Genomic DNA, 26,844 nt, shown 5'->3' with positions numbered 1-26,844 from the left:
TCGGACGCCATTGAAAATGTTAGTTATTGATAGAAAGATTAGGACTAACTATATTAATATAATGATTTTATTAAGAACCATATCGCTCTCTATATAAGCACTCTATACAATATTTTGGTCTGTATAATTGATCCGCATAGAATGTCAAAGTTCAAACGGCCAACACTAATTGAATTGTTTTCTCGCTGGAGCATCAGTATTGCCGTAGCAGCGTGAAGTATGAAACCGCTGTGCTTATAACCTGTAATAGATAATACGGAAAGTTGTGATATTCAGTTACAGCTTTCTTCTTCTATTGGGAATTTTTATTCGAAATTTTCGTTTTCTTGTAAGGCTAAGGTCAGAGTAGATTCGATATCGATCCATTTTACCGACGTCCGACATCGGGTAAACGCGCGCAATAGCTTGCGCAGCGAGCTCAGTGTGCTCAGATTGCGACGGAGAAACCATCACAGATGACTCGGAATGAGAGTAGAAGTGAAGATAGCATCCATAGCCCGTATTATACGATGCAAACGTAGTGAATCGTAGGTACACGATACGTCGCCCAATGGTCCCATAAATCGAAGCATTCATTAACTGTTCACGACAATTTTTGCAATGTTTCAAGACGTAAGTATGTTTCAAGACGTTTTATTTAAGTCGTTGAATTCGTCTTGATGTTAGCTATAATATTATTAAGTAAAAGATATATATATATAATGATGATTACAAAATCAAGGTGACTTAAATTTTTTCTTAAAAAAAAAATTTTGGTACTAATTTTTTTTGTTCGAAACATTTTTTTGTCAAAGCACCGGAAATAACTAAAAAATTGCGGTACCATTGTATGAATAATAAATCATATATTTGTAAATTATTATTTTACCAATAGTACATTTTTTATACTTCAAAATGCTGTTGTCTATAAGAAATATTGCCTATACTTTATTAACAGTATAAATATTAACACTATAAACAGTAATATTCAATTGATTAAAGACATACATGCAAAAATAAGTCGAAAAAGAAGAATAGCATTTTTCATTTCAGACTTCGTTCTCGAGAAAACAGTTGAAAGATGCATCAAATTCGCGGGGCTTGTAATATGACGAGAAGTAGAATCGGTTTGTCATAATCAGATACGCCAGTTGATTCCTACTCAACAGTATTACTTTTCTAATCTAATTTTTCTCAAAAACGGAGCCTTAAATGAAAAATTGTTATTCCTCTTTCTGGACTTATTTTTGTATGTAGAATCATCCCCTTGCAGGTTATACCACGATTTTCCGAACACCCTGTATAATTCACAATGAATATTTTTTGAATCTCAATTGACCGCACTTTCATGCAAAGTGGAACGTTTTCTAGATCATATTAATATCACTTCCCTTAACGTCCATCGATGAAAATGATCATTATATAAAGCAGTTTTGTAGCCGGAATCGCGCGTAGCGTCAAGGAATTCCTAAAGCTGTCATATGATTCTTTTAAGGCAAAACAGTCAAATGATTATATTTTCTTGCATCAAGCAATTCACTCGAGCATCCTATCTTGATACTATATTTTTATATATGTATTTAAGTCTCGATAGTCCAAAACATTATATTTTTCGTTTAATTTTGTTCCATTTAAGTATATTTTAGGCAAATTAGAGAACATCATACAAGAAAATTTTGTAGGCAAGAAACTGTATTTGGTTTATACTATGCTTTCTTATATACAGTACAACCGACATTTTAATATCCTCAATCTTGTTAAAAAATCAGGAGACTTCTAGAAAAATAACATATTTTATTAACGAAGTTGAAAAATTGATAGTCAATAAAGACTGTCTGAGGAAGAAAATAATAGCAATAATGATAATACTAAAAAAAAAATTTCCATATGACGCAGGAAAAAGAGACAAAAGGGAGCGTTTCGTCCTGGTCCCGCTAGAGGACTCTTCGGTATGGCTATTGTGGCCGTTGGCCATAGATGTGCATATCGTCCCGGCACATATAAGACTGCGCATCATCCCGTTTCGCGATGTTTTAAAAATAAATAAACCCCGTTGTTATTTACTAATCCACGTAATCGTTCTTGGAAGCTAACCTTCACACGCCTTATAATTTAGCCAGATCCGTAAGAAACGGAACCAAGACTAGTGATAGCACGTGTTACAAGTGAACCACGTGCCTCGTACCCACACTATCTACCGGGCACTGCCTTAGACGTGAAGATATCGAAAGGACTGTTGTTGAGGACTCTAGTGGAAATGCAAGGTAGAATAGTGGACTGTATGGTTAAAACGCTGAAATAATGAACTAAAGGTATTTTAATAGATAAGTTATATACAGACGAAGGATATGTACAATAAAACAACGAAATGTGATGAGGTATTCACGAAAGAGACGATCAAGCGATCGTTGTTTAGCTACAAAGTCGTAGCGATGATTGCAAGCGCAATAGAAAAGAGCTAAATTATGCTGCAAGTGCAGATAGATTACAAGCGTAATAAATTCACTTGACAGAGGACTCACACATCCAGCGATCGCATTAAACGGGCTTATTTATATTATCGTGGGCCATCGGTTAGGAGAAGTAGAGGAGTGGGGAATTTGAAAATTGAAAGGACTAAGCAGCGCGGAACATTCGTTACATTTGGATAGGTTCAATGCCCTAACGAACAGTGCTGTATAGGAACCAAGGAAATTAGGTAACGGATTTGATATTGGGATTGCTTGGACACGCACATATTGACAATATAAACAGAAGATGGCCGACTGTATACAAGGTAAGTTAGTTGTTCACCTGGCCGGTGACGAGTTCGTCGAACAGCTGACTTGACTTGGTGCGCAAAAACAGGCGTCGCGCTGGAGTTTTTGTCCACAGACCCAGGTGATACCCGTAAAACGCGATACTCGATTTTAATTTTAATTTTAATTTTAGACAACGGTTATGTCAAGGTTATTATCAAGGTTATGTCAAGGTTACTGTTAGAATCGATTTGAATCCGAACTAGTAGAGGAACGGAACGGGAGGGTATAAAGGTTATCCGAAAACGAAAGGGTGGATCGTAGGTTACAGATTGATACGCGGTTAAACTGTATAACAAATTCGGGCAGGTTGCCCTTCCGTTTGTTAAGAACAATAGCGATCGTGGAGACTGCTGAGTCTTACAAATTTCCTTTTTCAAATTTCGAACAAAACGAAATTAGATCAGAATGAGCATTTTTCGCCGCTTAGAGCGAACGAGACGAAGCGCGTGCGTGTAACGAAAGGAAAGCACAAATTACCACATGGTACACAAACAAGAATATATGTACATATATTCGTCGAAAAATTCTGACCGTACGATCTCCCTGCTGTGGTGCAAGAGAGATAGAGACCTGTGCGAACCCGACACGGAACGCACGAAATATGTAGAATAAAATCGAACGAAACCGCGTGGTAGAACGAAATGAATGTTGAATGTTGCCGAAACCGTCGGCCGAAAAGAAATCTTGTGTAAGATAGCCGCGAGCGAACAGGACTGCGAGTGAGAGGGCAAGTACGACGACGCCCTAATGTGTCGTACTTTTACAAACGAATCTAGAAATATGCTTGTCCCCCTGTTTCAGAGCGAATCTTGAGCTGTTCCTCGATCTTGAGGCCACAAAAGCCGCGAACCTCCACTTAAAAGAAATACTCGCGCACGAACCAAACTGTTATACATATGTATACAGTGGGTAACGAAAGTATTCGAACTCTAGTATAACTTTAACTTCCTACGTCATATATAATATTTAAATAAATATACATCGAAAGGAAAAAATACTTTACGGTGTATTAAAGGAGAGTTTATAAATGTCAAAATATAACAAACTGTGTGTGTAAAATGTTATCTACATAGTTAAAAAAATATTGACGAACATCGAATTTTCGTGCAACATAAGTATTCGAATGCCTTATAAAATTCAATCGAAAAGTTATAAAAATAAATTTTGTTATTAATTCTTATTACTAATTTTATACTTCTATTGTTTAACAACATGTTTCAAGAAGTTTGACATTTTAAAAATCATTCTTTATTTATCATCGATATTGTTTTATATCTCTATTTTACACGATTTTATGATCTGTTTATAGTATGTATGTTGTTTGTTACGACTCGTACGACCGAATTCACGTCATGGGGATAGACAGCTGTGTATAATGCATTTGAAGGAATTTGTAAACTTAAAATGCAGTTTTGGCCCATTTACCTGCTGATATTGATATAACATGGGAAAAATCAACCAAAAATGCATTATAAGTTTACAAATTACTTCAGATGCCTTAACAAACTAAGATAACAATTCATACTTATACGTGTCTTATACACGACTGTTTACCCCCATAAAGTTAATTTGGTCATTCGAGTTATAACAAAAAAAAATACATACTACAAACAAATCATAAAATCATATAAAATAGAGATAAAAAAATGACATCGATCTTAAATTAATACTTATTTTTAAAATGTTAACCTTCTTGAAACATATTGTTAAACAATAGAGGTATAAAATTAATAATAAAAATTAATAAAAAGATTTATTTTTATAACTTTTCGACTGAATTTTATAAGACGTTCGAATACTTATGTTGCGCGAAAATTCGATGTTCCTTTATATTTTTTTAATTATGTAGACAACGATTTATACTAAATCGAAAGTTTCTTGCATATTTTGACATTTATATACTCTACTTTAATATGCCGTAAAGTATTTGTTTCCTTCAATGTATATTTATTTAAATATATGGCGTAGAAGTCGAAGGTATACTAGTGTTCGAATAGTTTCGTTACCTAGTGTAGCTCAACCGTAAGGAAAGTCGTATAGCGATGGTATTCGCTTGAACAGGCGAATAGGCGAATTCGCTTGAAATAGGTGGGGTTACCGTCTATTGCCCAATTAAACAACGTGCTCTGATTTTACTTGGAAGAATGAAGCTGCTAATTCTCGGCCGAACTAAGAGTTTCCTCTTGAATTCGTGACCCCGAAACAGAGGGGAATGTAAACAAAGAATGAATGAATTCCAGCGTGAAGCTAGATGAAGCATGGAGTGATAGAATTTGCATCTACTCAACCCTGCTCTTTCGAACTCGATTGATCTGCGAAATGGCTGCCACAAACAGCTCCCACTTTGTCGCTTTCGGTGCTAGTGACACACTCCCACGGACCTGCGGGGCCTATCACACCCGAAATTTTCCGAAGAAAAGTGGCGTGTCGCGACAAGTGCTGAATCGGTAACGGCACGCATACGCGCACGCGCACGCGCTCACACGCACGCGGCAGCTAGGAACCGCTATTCCTAACAATTATTATCTTTATTTATAAAAGTTTATAAAAATTTTTTTTTCTGTTAATTTACAATTTTTATATTTTTATAAAGATATTTTGTTCTTACCTAATATTGCTATTGTGTCATTGATAATCGCGCGGTTGCTTTAAACAATAAGCATTTTCATCAATGGACGTCGAGGGAAGTGATATTGCTACGATCATACCAATGTGTACGCTTGAAGGACACGTGAAGATCATCTTTATTTTTTTTCATTCAAATTATATACCTTTTTGTGTTCGATTCGATACATCTCGGAATTCTGAATAAAAATGTTTTCCTGTCACACTGGCCATGGCCAGTGCATACGCGAAGTCACTACGCAAGGAGTAGGATGGCGACGCATGCGCAGAGAGTCCCGTACAGCGGCATGGGACGTCTACCGGGTGAACGTTAAAATTCTGAACTACGATGATGGCGAGCCCCTGTCTGATCGTAGTTCAGAATTGTAATGTTCGCCTGGTAGACGACGCATGCTGCACAGTGATGCAAGCAATGGAAAAAAAATTATAAAATCAATATTTTTTATAACATAATCGTAATCTAGAGCCTTTATTTATATGTAAACAATTTTAAAAAATCCAAAAAGTATTCATCAACACCTAGGAAATACATTAATTAATATGGCCAACGATCTACTTGCCTTTGCTTCCTCAAGCATTTGCCTGTTATACGTTATATGTATATCGCAGTGTTCCTAACATCGAGGTTATTTAAAGTATTCGGCAATAAATATAAATATGAATGAATTATTTAATTTAAGGTATTAAACACTTGTTATTTTGATTTTGAAATGCTTTAATTACTTATCGTTTTATTGTCTCGAAGTTACATATCCATTGGGGATCTAAAATATACGTTCGATTATCTTTAACCTGACTTTTCTCAAGAAATGGTAAAACATGTCTTGGGATTGCTACGGAAAAGTATTCCTTGAATCGTCCTCGATATTATTATACAAAATTTTCTTACACTGGCCTGCATTTGTAATCGTAATCATGGATTTTAGAAACGCGTCCGAGGACAATTCGGTACATTTTTGAGAAATGGATTTGATCGTTACCCAAAGACAAAAAGAGTGAATGTGTTTCGTTTCATTCAAAACACATTCCATTTAAACGATTGAACAGAAGAAGTTTACGAAGATTCAGAAAAATTTTGCAACTTTCTATGTGTGGATATTAACAATAGATTAAAGCACATTCGAAAAACTTTCAGATTGAATACTTGTAAAGATTTTATTATACTATCATATTGAAATATTTGTTGCTTATTCATGTATTATGTTCAAACGTGTATCAGTTATGTATGTATATATTATGTTGGAATGTGTGTTACCCGACATCCAGTAATTCTTAATAAAAAATGTTTCGAACAAAATTTATTTGGCGGCGGTTGAAGTTGTGTGTGCTTGGGTGAGAAAAGGAGAGGGGAGACGTTTCGTCCGGGGCCCGCTAGAGGGCTCATCAGTAAGGGTATCCTAGCGGGCCCTTGCCTTAGACGTGGGGGTAGGAAAGGACGAAGTCTCTGTATATAGGGTGTCCCACAATTATTTTAACAGCCGAAAATGAGGGGTAGCTGAGGTCATTTGAAGTAACTTTTTCCTTTGCGAAAATGCAATCCGCGGCTTTGTTTACGAGTTATTAACGAAAAACACTGGCCAATGAGAGGTGACGGTGCGAGAGAGAGGGTCCGCGAGAGAGTCCGCAGCACGAGGCTTTGACAGAAGGTCGGGACGGACTCGAGCCGCGTTCGAAGTATTGAACAAGTCACGAAGCGAGAACTTTCCGGATTTTTTTAACTACATAACAGTGATATTTTTAAGAAAAACGCTGTTCACCTTTACTTTAGAACGTCTGAAGAATATTCACTAATTTTTTGGACTCGAAATAATATGTAGTTTAACCGTGACAGTCGTTTTAATTTTCTGGTGTGCATGACACCTTATGTGTACCATATGAAATTTTTATGCAAGGTGTACAGTGAAGATTAACAAAGTTCGTAAATGATATTTTAATTTAAATAATTCCGTGTACGAACAGAATTCAACGAATGATTCGCAAAGCTGATTTAATAATAAATAATCGCGTTAAGGTACGTAAAGGATTTGTTTTTTAGAGAAATATGAAAAATATTATCGATAAGAAACTCACCCATTTAGTTGAGGATGCATTTGCTGACTCGTACGTACTGACCTCGTACAACGAACAGCTGATCCCAGGTCGATGACCGCAACATTCGAGGGATACTGTCGGTGGAACCTCTGGTATGGTTATTTGCGAAGTTCACTTACACTGCACTGTCACCAAACACTGATCAGTTATTTAATCACTGATAATCCGAATCACTTGTGGATATTTAAGAAAGATCACTGAGACTCGTTCGCGGATAATCGTTTATTCGACGCGTTCGTTCGGAAGTCGACGTTTCACTGCCGAAAAATTCAGGCCTTGACTGTGGGTCCTTGTTGTTCTTCGTTCGGCCGTCCGAGGAAATGACACTCGATACCATTTTCTTCGCACGGCCATTAATTACGTTCTAAGAGCGCAGGGTGACAGCGGATCGGACACAGTTTACGTCTCGGCATATCTTTCGAATAAACGATTATCCGCGAACGAGTCTCAGTGATCTTTCTTAAATATCCACAAGTGATTCGGATTATCAGTGATTAATTAAGTGATCAGTGTTTAGTGACAGTGCAGTGAAAGATCAGCTGTACGTTGTACATGGTCAGTGCCCTTCGACATCATGAATTTCAGCCAGCAAATGCATCCTCAACTAAATGGGTGAGTTTCTTACTGACAATATTTTTCATATCTCTCTAATAAACAAATCCTTTACGTCCCTTATTTATTATTAAATCAGCTTTGCAAATCATTCGTTAATCTTCACTGTACACCTTGCATAAAAATTTCATATGGTACACACGAGGTGTCATGCACACCAGAAAATTAAAACAGCTGTCACGGTTAAACTTCATATTATTTCGGGTCCGAAAAATTAGTAAATATTCTTCAGACGTTCTAAAGTAAAGGTGAACAGAGTTTTTCTTAAAAATATCACTGTTATGTAGTAAAAAAAATCCGTAAAGTTCTCGCCTTGTGACTTGTTCAATACTTCGATCGCGGCTCGAGTCCGTCCCGACCTTCTGTCAAAGCCTCGTGCTGCGGACTCTCTCGCGGACCCTCTCTCTCGCACCGTCACCTCTCATTGGCCAGTGTTTTTCGTTAATAACTCGTAAACAAAGCCGCGGATTGCATTTTCGCAAACGAAAAAGTTACTTCAAATGACCTCAGCTACCCCTCATTTTCGGCTGTTAAAATAATTGTGGGACACCCTGTATATAGGAATCGAGGCGGATCGGTTGCTAGCGGGAAGAGGAGCCCTCTGCTGGCGGGTCTGGAGGTAGCCGCCACATTTAGTTGGTAACAGTTTCTAAGAAATTACGAAACTAGATGTTAATGAAAGATATTTTTATTCAATAAACAAAAACAAAATCATTGCAATCTTTTTAACATAACTGTATATTATTTGTGTACAAATCGATTTATCTTTGTGCTCGCTTTAAAAAATTAACAACATACTTAGATCGAAAATTAATTAGTTTAGAAGTTATGATTATTGCCCCGAACACCCACAAGATCGCGTCGCTGTGCGGCATACCCGCGCATGCGTCGCCTTTGTCCATCCCTTCCGTAGCGACTTTCGCGTATAAAATAACCGTCAAATAAACCTTTAATTTACGATGGCCTCTGTTTGCTATTGAAGACTTTTGAACTTTTCTTCTACTAAACATACGACACACAAGTTTGAAAAATATCGACTCAAAAATAGCTTCATCGAACAAGAATTACGCTAACTGTTTGCACGAAAGAATAACTTTCTTATTCGTACGACCGGACACTACATATTTATTTGACCTTGGTAACATGTATAGTATAGTATAAAGTTAGTACGTACCTTTCTGGAAACCCTGTATACATTTTCTCAACAGAAGAAAGGTAATTTTCTAAATATAGGGGGACGAAGCTTACTTTGTTTTTTGAAAACGAGAAATTCATTCGCCGTCCTGACTGACTTATTGCCTAATTGAATGTGCCCGAATTCCGTACGATTTTCCACAAGGTACATACATATTTCGCACATCTGGTTATCAGGAGTTCGTGCATCCAGACAGCACTTTATAAACTTCGATTTATGACATCCGATTGACGGAGTCCCGCTGCACAGTGAAACATTTACCCTGAAAACGCGGAAAGAGTTATTTTCTAAAAATATCTCCATAATGATTTTTTATATTATATTTGTTCATTTTGAGCACAACTACGCAGCTTCAAAATAGCCTATCTTTGAATTACCCGAAAAACTATTCACATGATTTTTGATTGTTTTATTTATCTTTAATTAAAGGTGAAACTGTCGTACAGCTAGTTCCTCTCCTATTTCGATAGATTGTGGGTTTAGACTATTTTGAACAACTTTATCCTATAAATATATGGCATGCGCTAGCTTAGTTTCCGAGGTATAATATTATGGAAAAATTATTATTAATACAATATTGTATTCTGTCTATGTAATACTCCTGGAGTGCTATCTTGCGAACAAATATAATATTTCTATGGAGGCTCCTCATGACACTTGAATAAATTAAAAATGCATAGATCTTTAAAGAAAATTAATACGTAATTTTGCGAAATCTAAAAGATATTATCTGTCAATGTATGTAAATAATTTCGACAAAATTGTTTTTTTCTGATTTCACTCGATTACAATGTTTGCAGAAACCTGTTTAAACATTGTCTGGTAAACTAGTTTCAATACCTTAAGAAATTCAGGTAATTTAATGTAGTCTTAAACGAGTTAATCCGTTTTGGAATGTATCCATTGTTTTCACGGTAGACTATTTTGAAATAATGATGTAAGGCTAGGGTGGAAAACGACCTCGAGTAGTCAGGGGCTAGGGGTAATAAATTGAGACATTAAAAATGTGGTGCATCGTTGCTCGTAGGGTATCGTTTGTACTCATAGAACCCTGATAACCAGATGTGCGAAAGTTTATGCACAATTTCCCAATTTTAATAATAGAATAAATTTTGATAACTAATTCGAGTACGCTCTATCGAATGGTAGTAATTGCAATTTCCAGTAATGATCGGAAATGGAATCATTAGACCGGAAATCGTTTTTTTGTAAATGGAACCTGGTATTTTTTATTGCATGTTTAGATTGCACGAGAAAAAAATGAATGTAAAAGTTTTACCTTCACTTGAATATATTAATAAACAGATTAACAAAAGTAAACTGTGGAAAATAAGCAACGGTATAAAAAAAAATTCATTTTGAAAATAATATCTAATATCGGTTCACATACCTTGAAAAAGCGGCTATAAGTGGGAAAGTGTTTCACGTTGATGTTCAAATCGGCTACCATTATGCGCGGTACAGAGATTTATCCTGTTTTGGGAGGAATCTACAGCACGAAGGATTTCATCGGCATTAAACAATCGAAATGCTTCTTTTATTCTTTCCATCGTGCCCTCTCTTGTCGTTGGATGTTCCCGATGCGCCAGGTCTTTTATTCTTCCCCACAAATAATAATTTTGCAACATATCGCATGCTTCCTCATTTGAGGAAGTACCATAACTGAAGTTGACAAGTTGAGTCTTAAGAATCAACCATTACAGGAAATTAAGACAATGGTAAGAAATAGCGAAATATTAAGAGCGAAACTATGGGAATACATAGTTTGGTACGTAACCTCTGGCTGCGAAAGCGATATGGTGGTAGACTTGATAAAATAAACATGAATCAAATATTTGGCGAAAGAGAGTTTGAGACAAAGCTTTCATATTTCTTCGCGTACAATCCGAATATGCAATAAAAAATACAAGATTGCATTAAAAGAAAAATTGCATCAACCATTATACGAAAAGAGTGTACTTGAAATAGTTATTAAAATTATTTTAGTTTTCAATCAAAATCACTCCCCTCTATTTCAATAGCGGTGGACCAGTGGTCTGGGATAGCTTGTGTATACCCTTATTAACACGAAAGGGTTAATAAAATTATTTTTTGAACAAAATTTATGAACAAAAATATAGTTACAATATACAAATATTACATATAGAAGACTAAATATTCGATATACAATATAAATAGATTTTGAATAACCTTATTTCCAGTATTATATAATTTCTATAAATTTCTATAACGAACAATGGCGTCAATAATTATAAAAATCAGTAACTACTCCAATAGTAGCTAGTAACAGTTCATTCTTTTTGCATGTTAACACATTGTTGACCGGCCTTTTATAATGTCCGAGCATAAGAACACGAATTGATTCGTGATCGATCATCGATGTTCATCAAATTTACCCTACACAATGACACGTATAAAATTACTGAATTCTACTAAATTTGTATTAAAAATCGAGAATGAAAATAAAAATATTAAATCACATACAAGTCTACGAAAATTGATACTATCAACATGAAATTTTGCAGAATTCAAATATATGCCCAATACACTTATTCCCATCAGCGATTAATTAAATTAAGAAAACAGTACTGTAAATAACGATTTTATATTTCATTCATTTTGTGGTGGACATCTTTCATCGAGTAATCGTGTGAATAATTAATAAAAATGAATAAAAATTGTACTACATTGTGGTCCGAATATTGCAGTTATTATCTCTATAGTTCTTTTCTTTAATTCTGAGGATATTTATCACATATAGGACTTTTTACCGCTTTTGTGCGGGGCTTCTTGCTGGCCCCCAAATCGATATAAATTGAAATTTGTAGTTCTACATTTCTGCGATGGATTTATTTTATATTAAAAGCTATTTCATGAAAGAAAGAAATTCTTTTGTAAAAATACAATTAAATAAAAATCATGAATAATATTAGGAATTATATTCAGTTATTAATATTTTAGGGCATTATTGGTCAAAATTAAAATTGTTCACCTCGCATCTAATACTGTTGACATACAGTAAAATGTCGTCAAACGAATACAAAACTTACGAGAACAACTCGTGCGAGAAACTCGCAGATGGACACCCGTCTATATCGTATTCTAAAAATAACTCCTCAATTGTATATCCATTTGAGAGCAAGTAACAACACGGCCGCTACTAGAGAGTTCTGTTATACTCGCCGACAGTTACTCTCAAGACTGGGCCCATTTACGAGAAGTCCTCTCGAGAGTAACTCGCGACAATTTTACACTCGGATGATCATCCGCCTTCTCTGAACTTTCAGAAACTGATAGTCCACAACAATTACATTAATAATAACGATGATAATACTAATGTAATACGAGTTATAATAACATTAATAATGACAGTAGTAATCGAAGTAATAATAATAATAATAATAATAATAATAATAATAATAATAATAATAATAATAATAATAATAATAATAATAATAATAATAATAATAATAATAATAATAATAATAATAATAATAATAATAATAATAATAATAATAATAATAATAATAATAATAATAATAGTAATAATAATAATAATCATCACCATCATCATAACGGAGGAATATGCAGGATGTGGCATGTAAGTGTTGCCATGATTTTTCAAGCATTTTTGACGATCTGGCAAAAAAAATGTTTCCAATGAATATTAATCAGTATCTAGTCGACTTCATATCGAAGAATAACAAATTGTAAGAAATCATTGTTTTTCGACTAAAAATCAAGGTAACCTTGGCTTTTTTAAATGGCACCCTGTATTTCCGATTTCGCAGGATTATTACTGAAAAAAAGATGAATTCAATGGTCTGCCACACTATCATCATCGGATGACCTTGTCTTCAATAATGCAGGTTTGAACAACTGAGATTGTTTTTTATACATTTATCTTGAAAATTACGTTCTTTGATTCAATGGGGATTATCTTTAGAATGGGGATTTTCTTACAAAATTACAATTGTAACGGTTAATTACACCATTATTTGAAAACTTCTGTCGCGTTAAGCTATCTAATATCAAGTAACGTTGATGTTTGCAACTAATCGTAATATTCTCACACGACTGGAATTGTACTTACAAGGAAATAGACTACACTTTGGGCACTTATTCTAAATTGATTGAAATGAAATAGTCATCCGAAGGTCACAGTATGGTAGATCGTTGACGTTCATTTTTCCATCAGCAGTAACCCTGCGAAATTAACCCAAGGCGGCATTAAAAAATATCAAGGTGACCTCTTGACTTTTCATCGAAAATCCGATAGATCAATATGTTGTGGATACATGCTGATTAACTTTCATTGGAAATACTTTTTTATCAGATTGGCAAAAGTGCCTGAGAAATCGCGGCGTCGGTTACGTGCCACTCTCTGTATAATAATAATAATGATAATGATTAAACATAACCATATATTAATATTTGCATTTTCGATGTATCTAGTCGGACACTTGGGAAGCAATGTATTAGAAATCGATATGGAAAAGTCGACTTTTTATAGCAAAAAATTATTGCTCCTTTTTATTGTTTATGATAGTATTATTGAATCGATTGTTTTCTCATATATTAAAGCACTCCTTACAGTAAGTAGAAACATAAATTTTGTTTATTTATTCCGCATGTTCTTTTGTATAATAAGCGATAAACAAGATTATGACAAAATTTAACGTCGCAAAAATATTCGGACAGTGAGTGTGAATTACATTAATTTTATATAAAATGAAAATCTTTTTAATCATGTTATCATAATATTAATATTTTGTCGGTTGACCCTTTTGTTTTACTTCATGTAATCGCTTGGGCATGTTACAGATGATTTTATATAAATATTCCGGCGAAATCCGTTTCCATTCGTCTAACAAACGTTGTTTTATCTCTGTTGTTGTCCTTGTAGGTGTGTACGAATTTTGCGGTCCAATTGATACTATAATTTTTCAATCGGATTTAAACCAGGCGATTGAGGAGGAGGATGCAGTACTTTTGAACAATTGTATAATAAATGTATTCTAGCCTTGTGTTTAGGATCATTGTCCTGATAAAACTTAAAACTAAATTTTTTTTTAAATGTCCAAATACTTCATTTTGTCCATAATACCATCGATAAAAACTAGTTCATCTACACCTACAGACGAGATATAATCCCTCACTATTACACTCCTACCACCGTGTTTCACTGTCGGTCTTAAATTTGAAATGTTTAATTCTGTATTTACTTTACGCCACACCATTTTTTGACTGTCGGATCCGTAAAGATTAAATTTGCTTTCATCCGAAAATATTACATCATTCCATCACCAGTTGTCTTCGTAAAAATATTCTTTTGCAAAGCTCAATCTTTTCTTGCAATTTGCTTCTTTTACGTATAGCTTTCTACGAGGAACTCTTTCGTTGTAATCACAAGTTTTTAATACCCGTCGCACTGTGTTCAGGTGTACCTTCTTCCCAGATACTATGAACAACTGCTATGTTAATTTTGTAGCATTTTGTCCAGAATCCTTCTTTATTTTTCTTGTTATCTTGCGTTGGTTGCGGGAATCTAATAATTTTGGACGACCTTTCTGGGGGATTGAATCGATTCAATCCTCACGAATGTACCGACGTGTAATATCTTCCACACTATTCTTGCTTATATTTAATAATTTGGTTCTATCTCTGTATGATTTTCCCTTTTCCTCGTGATAAATAACCAATTGTCGGATTTTAAAAGACGTATTTCTTCCTTTTCATCCCATTTTCACAAGTAAAGCGTCTGATATCACCAATAATTTCTGTGGTACCGAGTTCTCACAACAAATTTTTATTTGTTTATAAGATTTGTTTATAAACAATGTGTGTTAGCGTCGTCGTCAATATAGTACAATATTTAACTCTGGCACCTAAGATGTGTCGGAATATTTTTGTGATGTTAAATTTTGTCACAATCTTGTTTATCGCTTATTATACAAAAGAACATGTGCAATAAATAAACAAAATTTACGTTTTTACTTACTTTAAGAAGTGCTTTATTATATGAGAAAAGAATCGATTCACTAATACTATCATAAACAATAAAATGAAGCAATAATTTTTCTAATAATATCGCGTCCGAATATTAATGCGAGTCACTGTATGTAGATGGACATTTGAGAAGCAATGTATTAGAAATCGATATGGAAAAGTCGGCTTTTTATAGCAAAATATCTCGAACGCTGTTGTATGCAAATAGATATGACGGGAACGTAAAATATTTGCTAACGCGACGTCTGATACAGAAATTATGGTGAGCTTTGTTGCGTTCCATTTATAATAAATTCTGTCATGAGCCCAAAACGTACGTATCTTACTTTCAGGTGCCGCTGGAAATATCGTGGATTTATACAATATAAAACGCGAAAGGTGTCGGGCAAGTTTATTCGTAAAGTCCGGCTTCGCGTTAGTCAATTCGATCGATATCGAATCCAGACTGTAATCTTAGCCTCACACTAATATTTCTATTTGAAATTCCACCCGCTTCTGGATTAATTATCAATAAAATGAACATTACCCTAGTATACGTTTCCAATGATACCGTGAAAAATCCACCGGCCGTCAAGCAACAAGGTACCCTCGACCTTACCATGACCAGTTGTAAATCGGACGCCATATTTTTTCCACTGCGATTTGTTTGCAAAGCCGGCCATTCGGTGGAATAAGCGGACTCAGCGATTTCCAAGCTTCGTCGCAATATACAGTCGCAGCTGTAGGTGAACATCAGTAATTGGCTGGTACAAGCAGATAAATGACAAGCAAAAGTAACACGTTTGGCGGTTGAGGCCTCCCCCTACAACACATTAAATAATTAAAACATCAAGGACCCAAGAAATCGGTTGAATACTGTACCTAAAATAAATATCGCTTAAAATAAAAATACTGTAATACGATTGCACCAAAACAGGAGGTAAATAAAAGTTTACTTTAATTCTTGACAACTTTAAATAAGTTGACCCAGTTTTGATGCTATTTGCATATACTAACCAGAAACATCAAGTAGCCGTCGAGGCACATCAGTATACTGAAAACTAATATTTGTCCGAGTACAATAAATGTGAACAATTGTTCCACTCTCTGACAATAAGCTATGAGCGCTTGGTGTTGTTTGATGCAGTCTTTAAATGTGGCATAACAATTGTCCGCGTAATAGCCTGGAATTGGACTCGATGTTCCAGTATGCTTTTCCATATTGTTCCCTGTGTGTACGTTTACAATTCTGTACTGTAAAATGCGGAATTGAGTAGCTACGTGAAGATTCACGACACATACGAAGTTATCCACACAAAGGTAACCAATGCCGCAATAGAATAAAACAAAAATCTGTGGAAGAGTAGAAAATTGAATTTTTCAGGAAAACAATGCCGCTTCGGTATTATTAAGTCGTGTACATTCTGCTGAATGTGTTATGTAAATTGTCGCAGAATATGTCGATCGAATGTCATCGGTGCTTCGTACACGAATCAATATAATCTTTACGTTCGTTCAAAAACTGGAAGAAAATGCCAAAACTCGCTCTAATGAGTGAAACTGTTGAGAATTAATTATTCTTGCAATGTTTTATCAATGCGAAGAGTGACTGACACTGTTATTTTTCATTCACGGTTACGTCAGTTACGTTAGTTTTTATAGGTCCATGTATGATACTAAACACTTTTATTTCGTATACGATCGTTAGATTACAGATTTTATGTATTTATACTAAAAATTGTTAATTAACGGTTAAAAACGGTTAAAACTACTGTTGCATTACGTTGGCTATATTAATATCGTTAAAAGATAATATTTATTTATCAAGGTTGTGTTTTATTGTATATAAACGATAAAGATAATTTTTATTTTGCACAAATATCCGGCAGTCTATTAATGACCGTGTAAGCAAATCGATAGTCTATCGAGAAAATTATAGTACTTTCTCAGTGTAAATCGAGAATTTAATTCCAATTCCGTGCAACAATATAATTTTAGTAACATGGATGAGGTGGTGAACGTGCCTAGAGTGACATGAAATATTTTTTGTAACTTTCTTTCTAGTCGTTGATACCTGAACCAAGAACGTAATCTCAAAGATATACGGCTGCACAAAGATATCAGCGTGTAGGTTGAACAGAAGTTTTCGAGCGAAATCGTTGTTCTCAAAATATGCTGAAAAGTGGAAGAGTAACAAATTCATAATAAATTATCAATACTATGCATACAAAGGTTCGAAACTTTTGTAAAATTGGCATCTATTGCTCTAATAAAAGTTGGCCATCTCACCCATACACGGCTCCATCAAGAAACAGATAGACGTTCCTTGAGCAAAGAAAGTGAAGGAACAGATGAATAATATGCACTGAGCTTTGCACTGATTCAAAAACGTTTTCTCATTGGTATCGTAGTTCGTGTGCCAGAAATTGTCCTCCAAGTACACCAGCAGCTCTTTAAATTGCTTCTTGCATAGGTACAAGGCTGTTACCTTTGCTGTGACTAACCCCTCTGTGAAGAGATTGCACAGTGCTAACATGGTATCCTAGAATTCAAACGCATAAAATATTGTTACGCCAGTGTTCTTGTTTATTTATGGCAGTATACGTACAAGAAACAAAGATTTAACAAAATATTTTCGATTGTCGGAGAAGACACTCTGACTAGTTGCGAACAAAATAAAATGTATTACACGAGGTCAAGAAAAAATCAAAATTTGTAGGAAATTTGAATTGCTATATACACACACAGAGAGAGCTTGTCTCATTTAACTGTTTTCTTAAGGGAATACGATTTCAAATAACCGTAAAAAGAACATAGAGTTATCATCGATCGGTCGACAGTCCCCTGTCACGCAGAATATCATATTAGGCTACTTTTTGCGAATCGATGTGTCGTAAGTTACCTTGATTCACGGGGATCGGTTTTATGCTCGCGCCCGAGGCAGTTTTGGAATAAAACGTCTAACATTTCTGATCGAAGAATCAATTAACTTCTCACCGAATTGTAATCTTAATTATGCTGTACTCCAATTTGAAATCGTACGCTGCTAATTTCCTACATTTCGATATGATTCTAGTGTTGTCATGGTTCAAAATATGTAATAGCTGCGAATATTCTACTCACTTCGAACGAGATCGCGGAAGAGCAATACACGTCTCTCGAGTGTATCACCAAGCCCAACACCAGAAAAATGAACGTAAACGTGAACGCGTTCCGTCTTCGGCGTTCCTCGGTGGGATTCGCTGCGATCCATATGCCGGTCACTTTCATATAAAAGGAAGTGACGAACAGAGAAAAGTCCTTGGTCTCCTCCGCACGCATTTTAAATTTCTAGCAACGACTAGATCGATTTTGAGTTTCGCTCGAGAGTCTCCCAGAAGATCATCGAGGATGCGACAGCTAACGATCTTCGGTTGTTCTATGACTTTGATCTACTTCTGCATTCAAATCGCGAGCGTCATTACATCCGTCACGACTCTACATATTTTATTTTTTAATTTGAAACTCTGCCGTGGGTAAAGCAAAGGGACCCCGTGTACTTTGCAACTTTGATCTATTTCTACCGTTTATTCAAATCGCAGGTGTCGTTAGAACTACCGCGAGTCTGTACATTGCATTTTTTAATTTGAAATGGATAAGTCGAAGGTGTCCCACGTATCCTGCGACTTTGATCTAGTTCCACCCTGTACTCGATCCGTGGGAGATTCATTACGTGGTCTCGCGTGCACCCGATGCATAAATTGTACGATCGATGCGCTGTGCGTGATTTAGACGCGATGACCGTTGATTACCCGGCACAGTAGATTGAACAGTTCCAAGCTATCTCTGATTGTAAAAAGAGTTCAATACTACGTGCGACGTTACCTATATTACTAATATGACAGTGACCGATCTGCGAGTGACGTTCCGTTACTATTATGAAAAGTGAAAATCATTGAAAATCCAAAGTGAGCACCCAGTTCACAAAGTGAAGCAAAATACGTGGTTACGATCTCTCTCCCTCCTTCTCTTTATCTCTTTCTCTCTCTCTCTCTCTCCCTCTCTGTCTCTCCCCCCCTCTCTCTCTCTCTCTCTCTCTCTCTCTCTCTTTCTCCCACCCTCCCTCTCTCAGCATTGCAGAGAGCGCAGTGCTTTCGTGATTGTTCACGTGAGTGCATACATCCTGCAGGGCCGATGGAGCGATGCCCTTCCCTCTTAGCGGGTGCGCGTGTATCGTGATTCATGACCACTGAATGCTGTTCACTGCAGCAGCACCGTTTGCCAGTCGAGTTTTAGAGAGTTAGAGAAGAGGACGTTTCGCATCCTGACTAAGGAGAGTAAGTTACGTTGAGATTTAAGCTGATCGGGTACCCGAGATTTCGGATTAAAATCGGCTCGGGTATTTTCTTCGGATTCGGGTCAGGACCCGTAACTTTTGGATACCTAAAATTCTAAATGCCGATCAGGGAATGTTTATATATACCTGGAAATCTTTTAGAGGCATAAGATAAACAATCAGGAAAAGCTAATGAAATGCCTCCCAAATCCCATTTTTAAATTAAACTTACAGCCGACCCGAGGCTCGGGTACCTAAAATCTATTCGAGTGAGCAATCCATCCATGAGCGTATCCATCCAGGTGCATGGTCGAACGGTACGTTCTAATACCGTCGCAATTATTACCGATTTGGCAACTGTAGTATGTGCAGAATCTAGTCGGTTTATTCGCTTAGACAAGTGTTCGGGATTATTTGCATGCAACACGCCGATTGCGAGGGCTACGCTTCCTGGCACTAGCTGCGCGTCTCGATCACCCGTGATCGCCTAAATACTATACGAACACCCATAAAGCAACAGGCACACGTGCCCGATGTCCTCCGAGCCGAAAGAGCTGGCCTGGAGTACATCTTCCCCGCCTTCGCTTCTACTCGGTGGCAGTCAGTTCCCCCACCATTAGGCTATTCTCCGTTATACTACTGCTTTCCTCGCCGCGTTGATCGTCACGTAAACATGTTAATCGTCGTATCGCATGCAAACTCTGCGTCCACTGAAATTTTGTTTGTTACTATCATAATGCAATATCATAATGCAACTTTGATTTAAAACGATGAGATTGAGAAACAAGAACGATACTTTGATTTTAAAAAACCGAAGAACTACTTTCACATTTCGCTGATGCTTTCACCAAACATTGGTACAATTTTCCGTTTTTGTGCGAAATCTGAGCGCGAATTAGGGAGAAATTACTGTACCATCAAAAATTTTGTCATACTTTCTGATACATCTTTTTTGACTTCCATGTTAACCAACTCAAAAAAAACTCGTCGTTATTAACCCTGTTTAATGATGAACACGTAAATTATTATTTAGGCTATGTCGCTTTAAAAACAAATGATAAAATAGAAAAATAGCAGTCTGGAATCGAGTTTAAGACGTAGGCATACAATGACATTAGAAGTACGCAAACAGGATTTTTATATGTTTAAAGTGGATTATTTATTGAAGTAAAAACCTTGAAAGTTGCTTATACATATAATAGAAATGAATATTGGCCATAGACATAGTGACATCAATACTGATCGATTTCTTCGATCGAGTTTCTCAGTAAAGTGAAATATGAAGCTGCAGTCGTCCATACCTACAACAATCAAAGTAATTAATTTAAAAAACATCATCAGGATAGCTTGACATCTTCGCTCATCGTTAGTTACGAATTGAAAGTTAACTTTACTCTTTATAAAATCACAAATGGCACTTTAAAAGAAAATTATGCTATAGAACAACGACTATCCATAAAAACTACTTTCATAAATATCCTTTAAAAATTCATATAAAAAAGCCGCGAACTATCTTGAAGTGAGGTTCCGATCTAGAAGACTACAACAAAAAGAAGTTATTTATTACTATTTATTAAAAAGAACTAAGTAATAGACAAGATAATCTGGGGTTTTCGACATTTTATTATGTATCTTTTGAACATAATAGACAAAAATCATGTAATGTTTCATTTTATCTAATTATTAAGAATAAACAGGTCTCATTCTATAGGAGTTGCCGAAAAATTCTCTTTGGACGGTGGGATATTTATTTCCCCGACTGTAAATATAATATGTATAATATTTCCGATATTATAATGTACCAGTGAACCCATGAAAGTATAAAAATATCTTATTTTTTAATCATTTTCTCTCATTTTAAAGCCAACAATAACGGTAAATTTGAAGGAACTTGAGATATTAAAGCCTCTTTATCTGCGGAAAAGTATTGTATATTTTCTAATTTCAAATAAAATTCACATAAATCGAAGTAGCTATTTGAGAAAAGAACCTTTCTCGAGATATTATTGTATAGTATTATAGTGTTATATGTATGTATAGTGTTACATACTACTACGCTACTACATGCCAAATTAGTTACTATGATTTTATATGTGCCCATAATTATGAAAGTGGTCTAAGTCAAAATTTAAAAAAAAATGAATTTATCACTTATTTCACACGACATGATTTTAAACTAAATTTATTCAATGTAATTTTTACGATATCGTCAAAAATGAACCTTTAGATAGTAGTTGTAATTACAACGTTATACGGAATTCATTTAGTGTTAATTATGAAAGTGGTCTAAGTCAACAATTTAAATATCTTATCGATCTTAGCTTCTCAAAAACACGTAATAGCCTACAGTGATGCTTGTTCAGGCCAATATTACTACCATACATATCCTTCCAGTTTTTCAGGAACATTTTTAAAATCTTAAAAAGTCGAAATTATAATAAAAATGGATTACTTTTTAAAAATGATTAATAAATGTTTATGAATTATTTCGTTAAAGTTGTTGTTTCAAATGGACCGTTTATTTTGAAAGTGGTATAAGTTCTTTTTTTTAAAGAAATTCAAAATGCCGAGTCTGAGCTTGTATTGTCTAAATACCCCACGCAACGCCACTTACAATTTCTTTCGATGACATTGGACTTACACCACTTTCAAAATAAACGGCTCAAATAAAAATCACAATTTTTTATTACTTTAAGTCAATTATAGGACATTCAGTTAATTTTGAAAATGGTCTAAGTCAATTCAAGCTTTAAAAACAACATTTTCCTATGAAATTCACACAAAATTTCATATCTATAATAAATTTCCATTAATCAAGACTAATAAAATTATAAATTAAAATGTCGCATAATGTAAAAATATTTTTTAATTTATTCAAATGCGATTCATTAAATATCGCGAAACAAGAAATATATGACTTAGACCACTTTCATAATTATGGGCACATATATGTAACTATAATATTTATACATAGTCCGTGTCGAGCGGTTTATTTAAACCTAAATCTAAATCTTTTACATTTAAAATTTAGTCATATGAAAAGATAACATACATATGAACCTGAAGGCTTTTTACATAGTTCGAAAGCCTACAAAATAATATGCGATGGAAGTTTCTCATATAAGAGAAAATAAAAAAATACATGTCAAGGTTATGTTACATTAAAAAATACTAAAATTGAGGATATTATGTTTTTATTTTAGAACCTTCTTTCAGCATAAAAATGCTGATAAATTACGAAAAATGATTAGAAATTAAATTTTGTACGAAAATTGGATTTAGTGTTGTCTCATTGCCGAAGTAGTTTTCTATTAATTGTAATTAAATATTAAAAAAAAAAACTTATTATACATGACTCATTATATCTTTATATACAGGATGCCCCTAAAAGGTATGTACAAGCGGACACCAAGTGATTCCTGACAAAAAAACATAAAAAAAATATAGTTTAATTTAGCGAGTTTGAAAAAGCCGTATGTACGTATGTACAAAGCGACTTTTCAAACTCGATTTGCTCGAGAATTAGATCTCGAAGAAATAGTTATTTTATATATTCTTTTTATGTTTTTCTTTTTAAGAGAAATCACCTGATGCCCGCTTGTACATACCTCTCGGAGACATCCTGTATACTACAATGTGTTATCCAATAAATAGAATATTACGTGTCTGTAATGATGAAAAGGGCCTGAAAAATTATCTTTGTTACCGCAAGCACAATAATCACTCTTTTCTGCGTCATTTTGTTCTACAATAAAAATGAGTTTCTTTGTCTCTTTCATTGCCCTTTACATGGCTCTCATTAATATCCCAGTTTTATATTAGAAGAATAGAAAAGCTTTAAACTTCGGTTTTTAGCGCATAGATCCTTCTTCCGAATGGCTACTGAACCGATCGATTAGTTTTGCGAGACATTTGTCCCACCAGTTCGAAAAATGTTTCGAGAAAAATGAGTTTGAAGTTGTACGCGATGAAATGAGATTATTTTGAGGTACCGAAGGCCACTAAAAAGTCTATAAATTTGAAAATTTTTAGAATTTTGAAATTTTCTTTTAAATACATATTCTTGAAGCGTTCTAGAAAGTAAAGTTGAAAACAAAAGAGGTTGATTTTTTAAAATGTTCTAAATCGGAACTTTCCCTTAGGTATCATTGATCGCAGAGTTGCAAGAAAGGTTTCGTTGTTTTAAAGTTGATAATATAGTTATACGATATAATATGTATAATTGATTTATCACACCTTCGTGTACGTTTCCAAAGATATAGGAAAGAATCCTTTGGCCGTTATGCAGCAAGGATTTCTGGACCTCAAGATGACGAGTTTCAGGTCTCTCCGCAGCATTCTTCCATATTTATTCATCAGCATCGAATACCAGGGAGCGTTAAAAATTGCTGGAGCTACGTTCAAGCTTTCTTGTATCACGCCGTCACAGGTGTAGGTGAACATGAGTAACTGGATAAATTCGGTGCACAAGAAAGACATGAAAGTGTAGCGTCTCCCACTGTCAGGGGCTCCCTGGAAAACGTATCTCAAATGTTAGCGAATTATTTAGCATTCGTCGGTGTGTGTGGTGTGTGCGCGCGCGCGTGTGTGTACGTGGAATTTACTCACCAAAAGTATTTGCAATCCGATGAGAGTGATTATCAGACTGTAACTAATCATTTCTGCCAACACTATCAAACTGAACACATCCTCGAGCTTTTGGCAGTACGAAATAAGTGCCTGATGATGTTGAATGTTATGTCTGAAGGCAGCGTAACATCTCTCCGCGGCATCTAGAGAAACTTTTCCTATCTTCACACTGGAAATTTCTTCCTGATTCGTATAATTCAGGTATGTCAGTCTGTGCTGCAGTATGCGAAACTGTACGGCCACGTGCATGTTGATGATACACAGGAAATAATCGAAGCAAGTGTAACAGACACCGATCTGATACAGCATTAAAAACTGTTCCGAAAATAAAATTTCAATTCAATTATTATCATCATCATGACACAAAAATTTTAATCTCTAGTACGTAAGTTTGCCGCTCTGTATAAAAATTCATAATTTCGTCGAAGTATAATCAAAATGATATTCACGAAAATCATATTAAAGTAAACGTCAATCGACTATACAAGGTGTGATGAAAATAGAATCTAAAGTTCGTGTCCCTAGATATAAATTTATGTCGCAGCTGACTCAATTAATGCGAAGAAAAAAATAACCACGCCATTGCATGCATTAGTGTCATTATTTTCGATCCTAATTCAAGATAAAAAAACTGATCAAAATGATGATACCTCAAGGACAAACGCTATCTCGAAATACGGTGTCATACTCATTGGTAGATCTACTGGTATAATGAACGGAAGTAGTCTATCGGATTCGTTTTTTCCTATATTTGCTGTAATTGGTCAGTTTCATTAACAACAGTTAGGTAATTGTTAGGTAATTGTGTTATATAAACACAGTGTTCGATGTAATTTTTTTCTTGCATAAAGAAACATAGAGACCGCGGTTATCTTTATAGTCTGACAAGTTTTATCCAATAAATCAAATCAAATAATGTTCATAAAATGTTGAAAACATTTAATTCATTGTGACAAATACTCGAAAGCTTTTTAAATTAATAACATTGTCTGCTACTATGATCGCAACATGCGTGTACTATGATAGAAAAAGATCTGTGCGATACTGTATGATAATGTACGTTGAATAAAAATTATTGTTTTTTCGAAGATGCTTTTTGAAAGCATTGTTCTATTAGCGATACTAGTCCACTATTGTTTGTAAAACTTTCAGAATTGAAGTCGTTAAACATCGTTAGAAAATACATATATGAAATAAATAGAAAATCAAAATGATTTTAAAAGATGTGTATTTCCCATTAAAAAACAAAAAACTCGATACTCATATTAATAACATAAAAGAATATTAGTTTTCGTTAAAAAGTCTTTATGTACCATTTGGTACCTGCAAATTCCAATATGTACATATGTACAATCAATTACTATACGCTTGCATACCATACGGAACAATCGCATACGTCGGAAAATATCTTTTACTTGAATGAAATTACATATTCCTTATTAAGAGAGCCTCGAACTTTGCGCTTTAATTTTTTGGCTTACCTATCACCGGTGTTACCATGAAACAAAGTACAGTTGCGTACGTGAAGAGGGTGTAGCAACCGATGCCGATCGCGGAGAGGCGCTTGCACTCGTTCACCAATTTCAACTCGAAAGCGTCGTAATTCGAGTGCAAAAACTTTTCCTCCAGATGAATCACTAATGTGAAAAAGTCCTTTCTATGGAAAAATATGAGACTCAGTTTGAACAAACTCAGAGTCGTGGTTACAGTGTTCAAACCTGTATACAGTAATTCCTGTAAATATGAAAATAGAATATCCGGAATTCATGAAAGCTTATCGATCTCCGTTAAAGAAATACATTAGGATAAGTTCGACATAGTTTCAGAGAGTAGAGGGGGGGGGGGAGAAAGATCCCTGTGAAAGTATGTATGTATATTGAAATATATAATTCAGGTTTCAAATTTAAAAGTCTGAAATTTAATATCCTTAAATTGAAAAATCTGCAATTTAATATTCTGAAATTCTATAATTCTGTAACATGATTTTATTCTGTATTTAATTTTAAAATGTATTAATTCGATATTCTGAAATTTGAAAATCTGAATTTTATGTGACAAATAGTCGTAAAGATAAGCGCTAGGTGGTCGATCATCATCAATTTCACCAGCTTAACCCAGTTTGTGTAATTGGAATGAATTTGCTAAATACTTGCGCTCGAATCGTTGGTACTCGTGACAACGCCTATCGTTTGAATGACAATGCAGAAAGAAAGATGATAAATCGTGTAAATCAAGACGAGGTATCTGCAGCATAGCTCGCTGCGATTTTTATGCATCCAGATACCGGTACACTTGGTAAGCATCGAGGTCAGAGCAACCGAGAAATCGTCGCTGTCCGAGAAAAACATTTTTACTTTCGAGATTTTACTTATCTGGTCTCGCGAGCGTACTTTCTTGCGAAAGCGAGCTCTCGCTCTCGCTACTGCGATATACTTATTCCGATCGAGTGATGTTTCAAGCCGCTCGAATTCACCGGCATCCAACATTCATCGGCTGAATACATAGTAATCATTCTTATTGCTACGTGTGCGTCGTCATTCATGCCGTGCAAGGTCATTCTGTAAAAAGAAGAAAGAAACCTATTACGATTCATGCATAAATGCCTGGAT

General features: G+C 35.1%; 1 protein-coding gene across 1 annotated transcript; it reads right to left on the bottom strand.

Annotated features, from left to right (window-relative positions):
- Positions 1 to 49: 49 nt before the first annotated feature.
- On the bottom strand, positions 50 to 26,721 carry LOC117219911 (uncharacterized). The gene is made up of 13 exons (XM_076528758.1): positions 26,389 to 26,721; positions 25,717 to 25,969; positions 24,886 to 24,989; positions 24,215 to 24,550; positions 23,843 to 24,118; positions 20,846 to 20,907; positions 20,542 to 20,605; positions 18,415 to 18,621; positions 17,581 to 17,833; positions 17,366 to 17,466; positions 16,309 to 16,644; positions 15,839 to 16,114; positions 50 to 241 (listed from the first exon to the last, which is right to left on the bottom strand). The coding sequence occupies exons 1-13, from the start codon at positions 26,719 to 26,721 to the stop codon at positions 194 to 196; spliced, it is 2,649 nt and encodes an 882-aa protein (XP_076384873.1). The 3' UTR covers positions 50 to 193.
- Positions 26,722 to 26,844: the final 123 nt, after the last annotated feature.

The sequence above is a fragment of the Megalopta genalis genome, chromosome 1, assembly GCF_051020955.1.
Source record: "Megalopta genalis isolate 19385.01 chromosome 1, iyMegGena1_principal, whole genome shotgun sequence".
Classification (NCBI taxonomy): domain Eukaryota; kingdom Metazoa; phylum Arthropoda; class Insecta; order Hymenoptera; family Halictidae; genus Megalopta; species Megalopta genalis.
The sequence above is the reverse complement of the archived record's forward strand: the minus strand, read 5'-3'. Positions and strand labels throughout refer to the sequence as shown.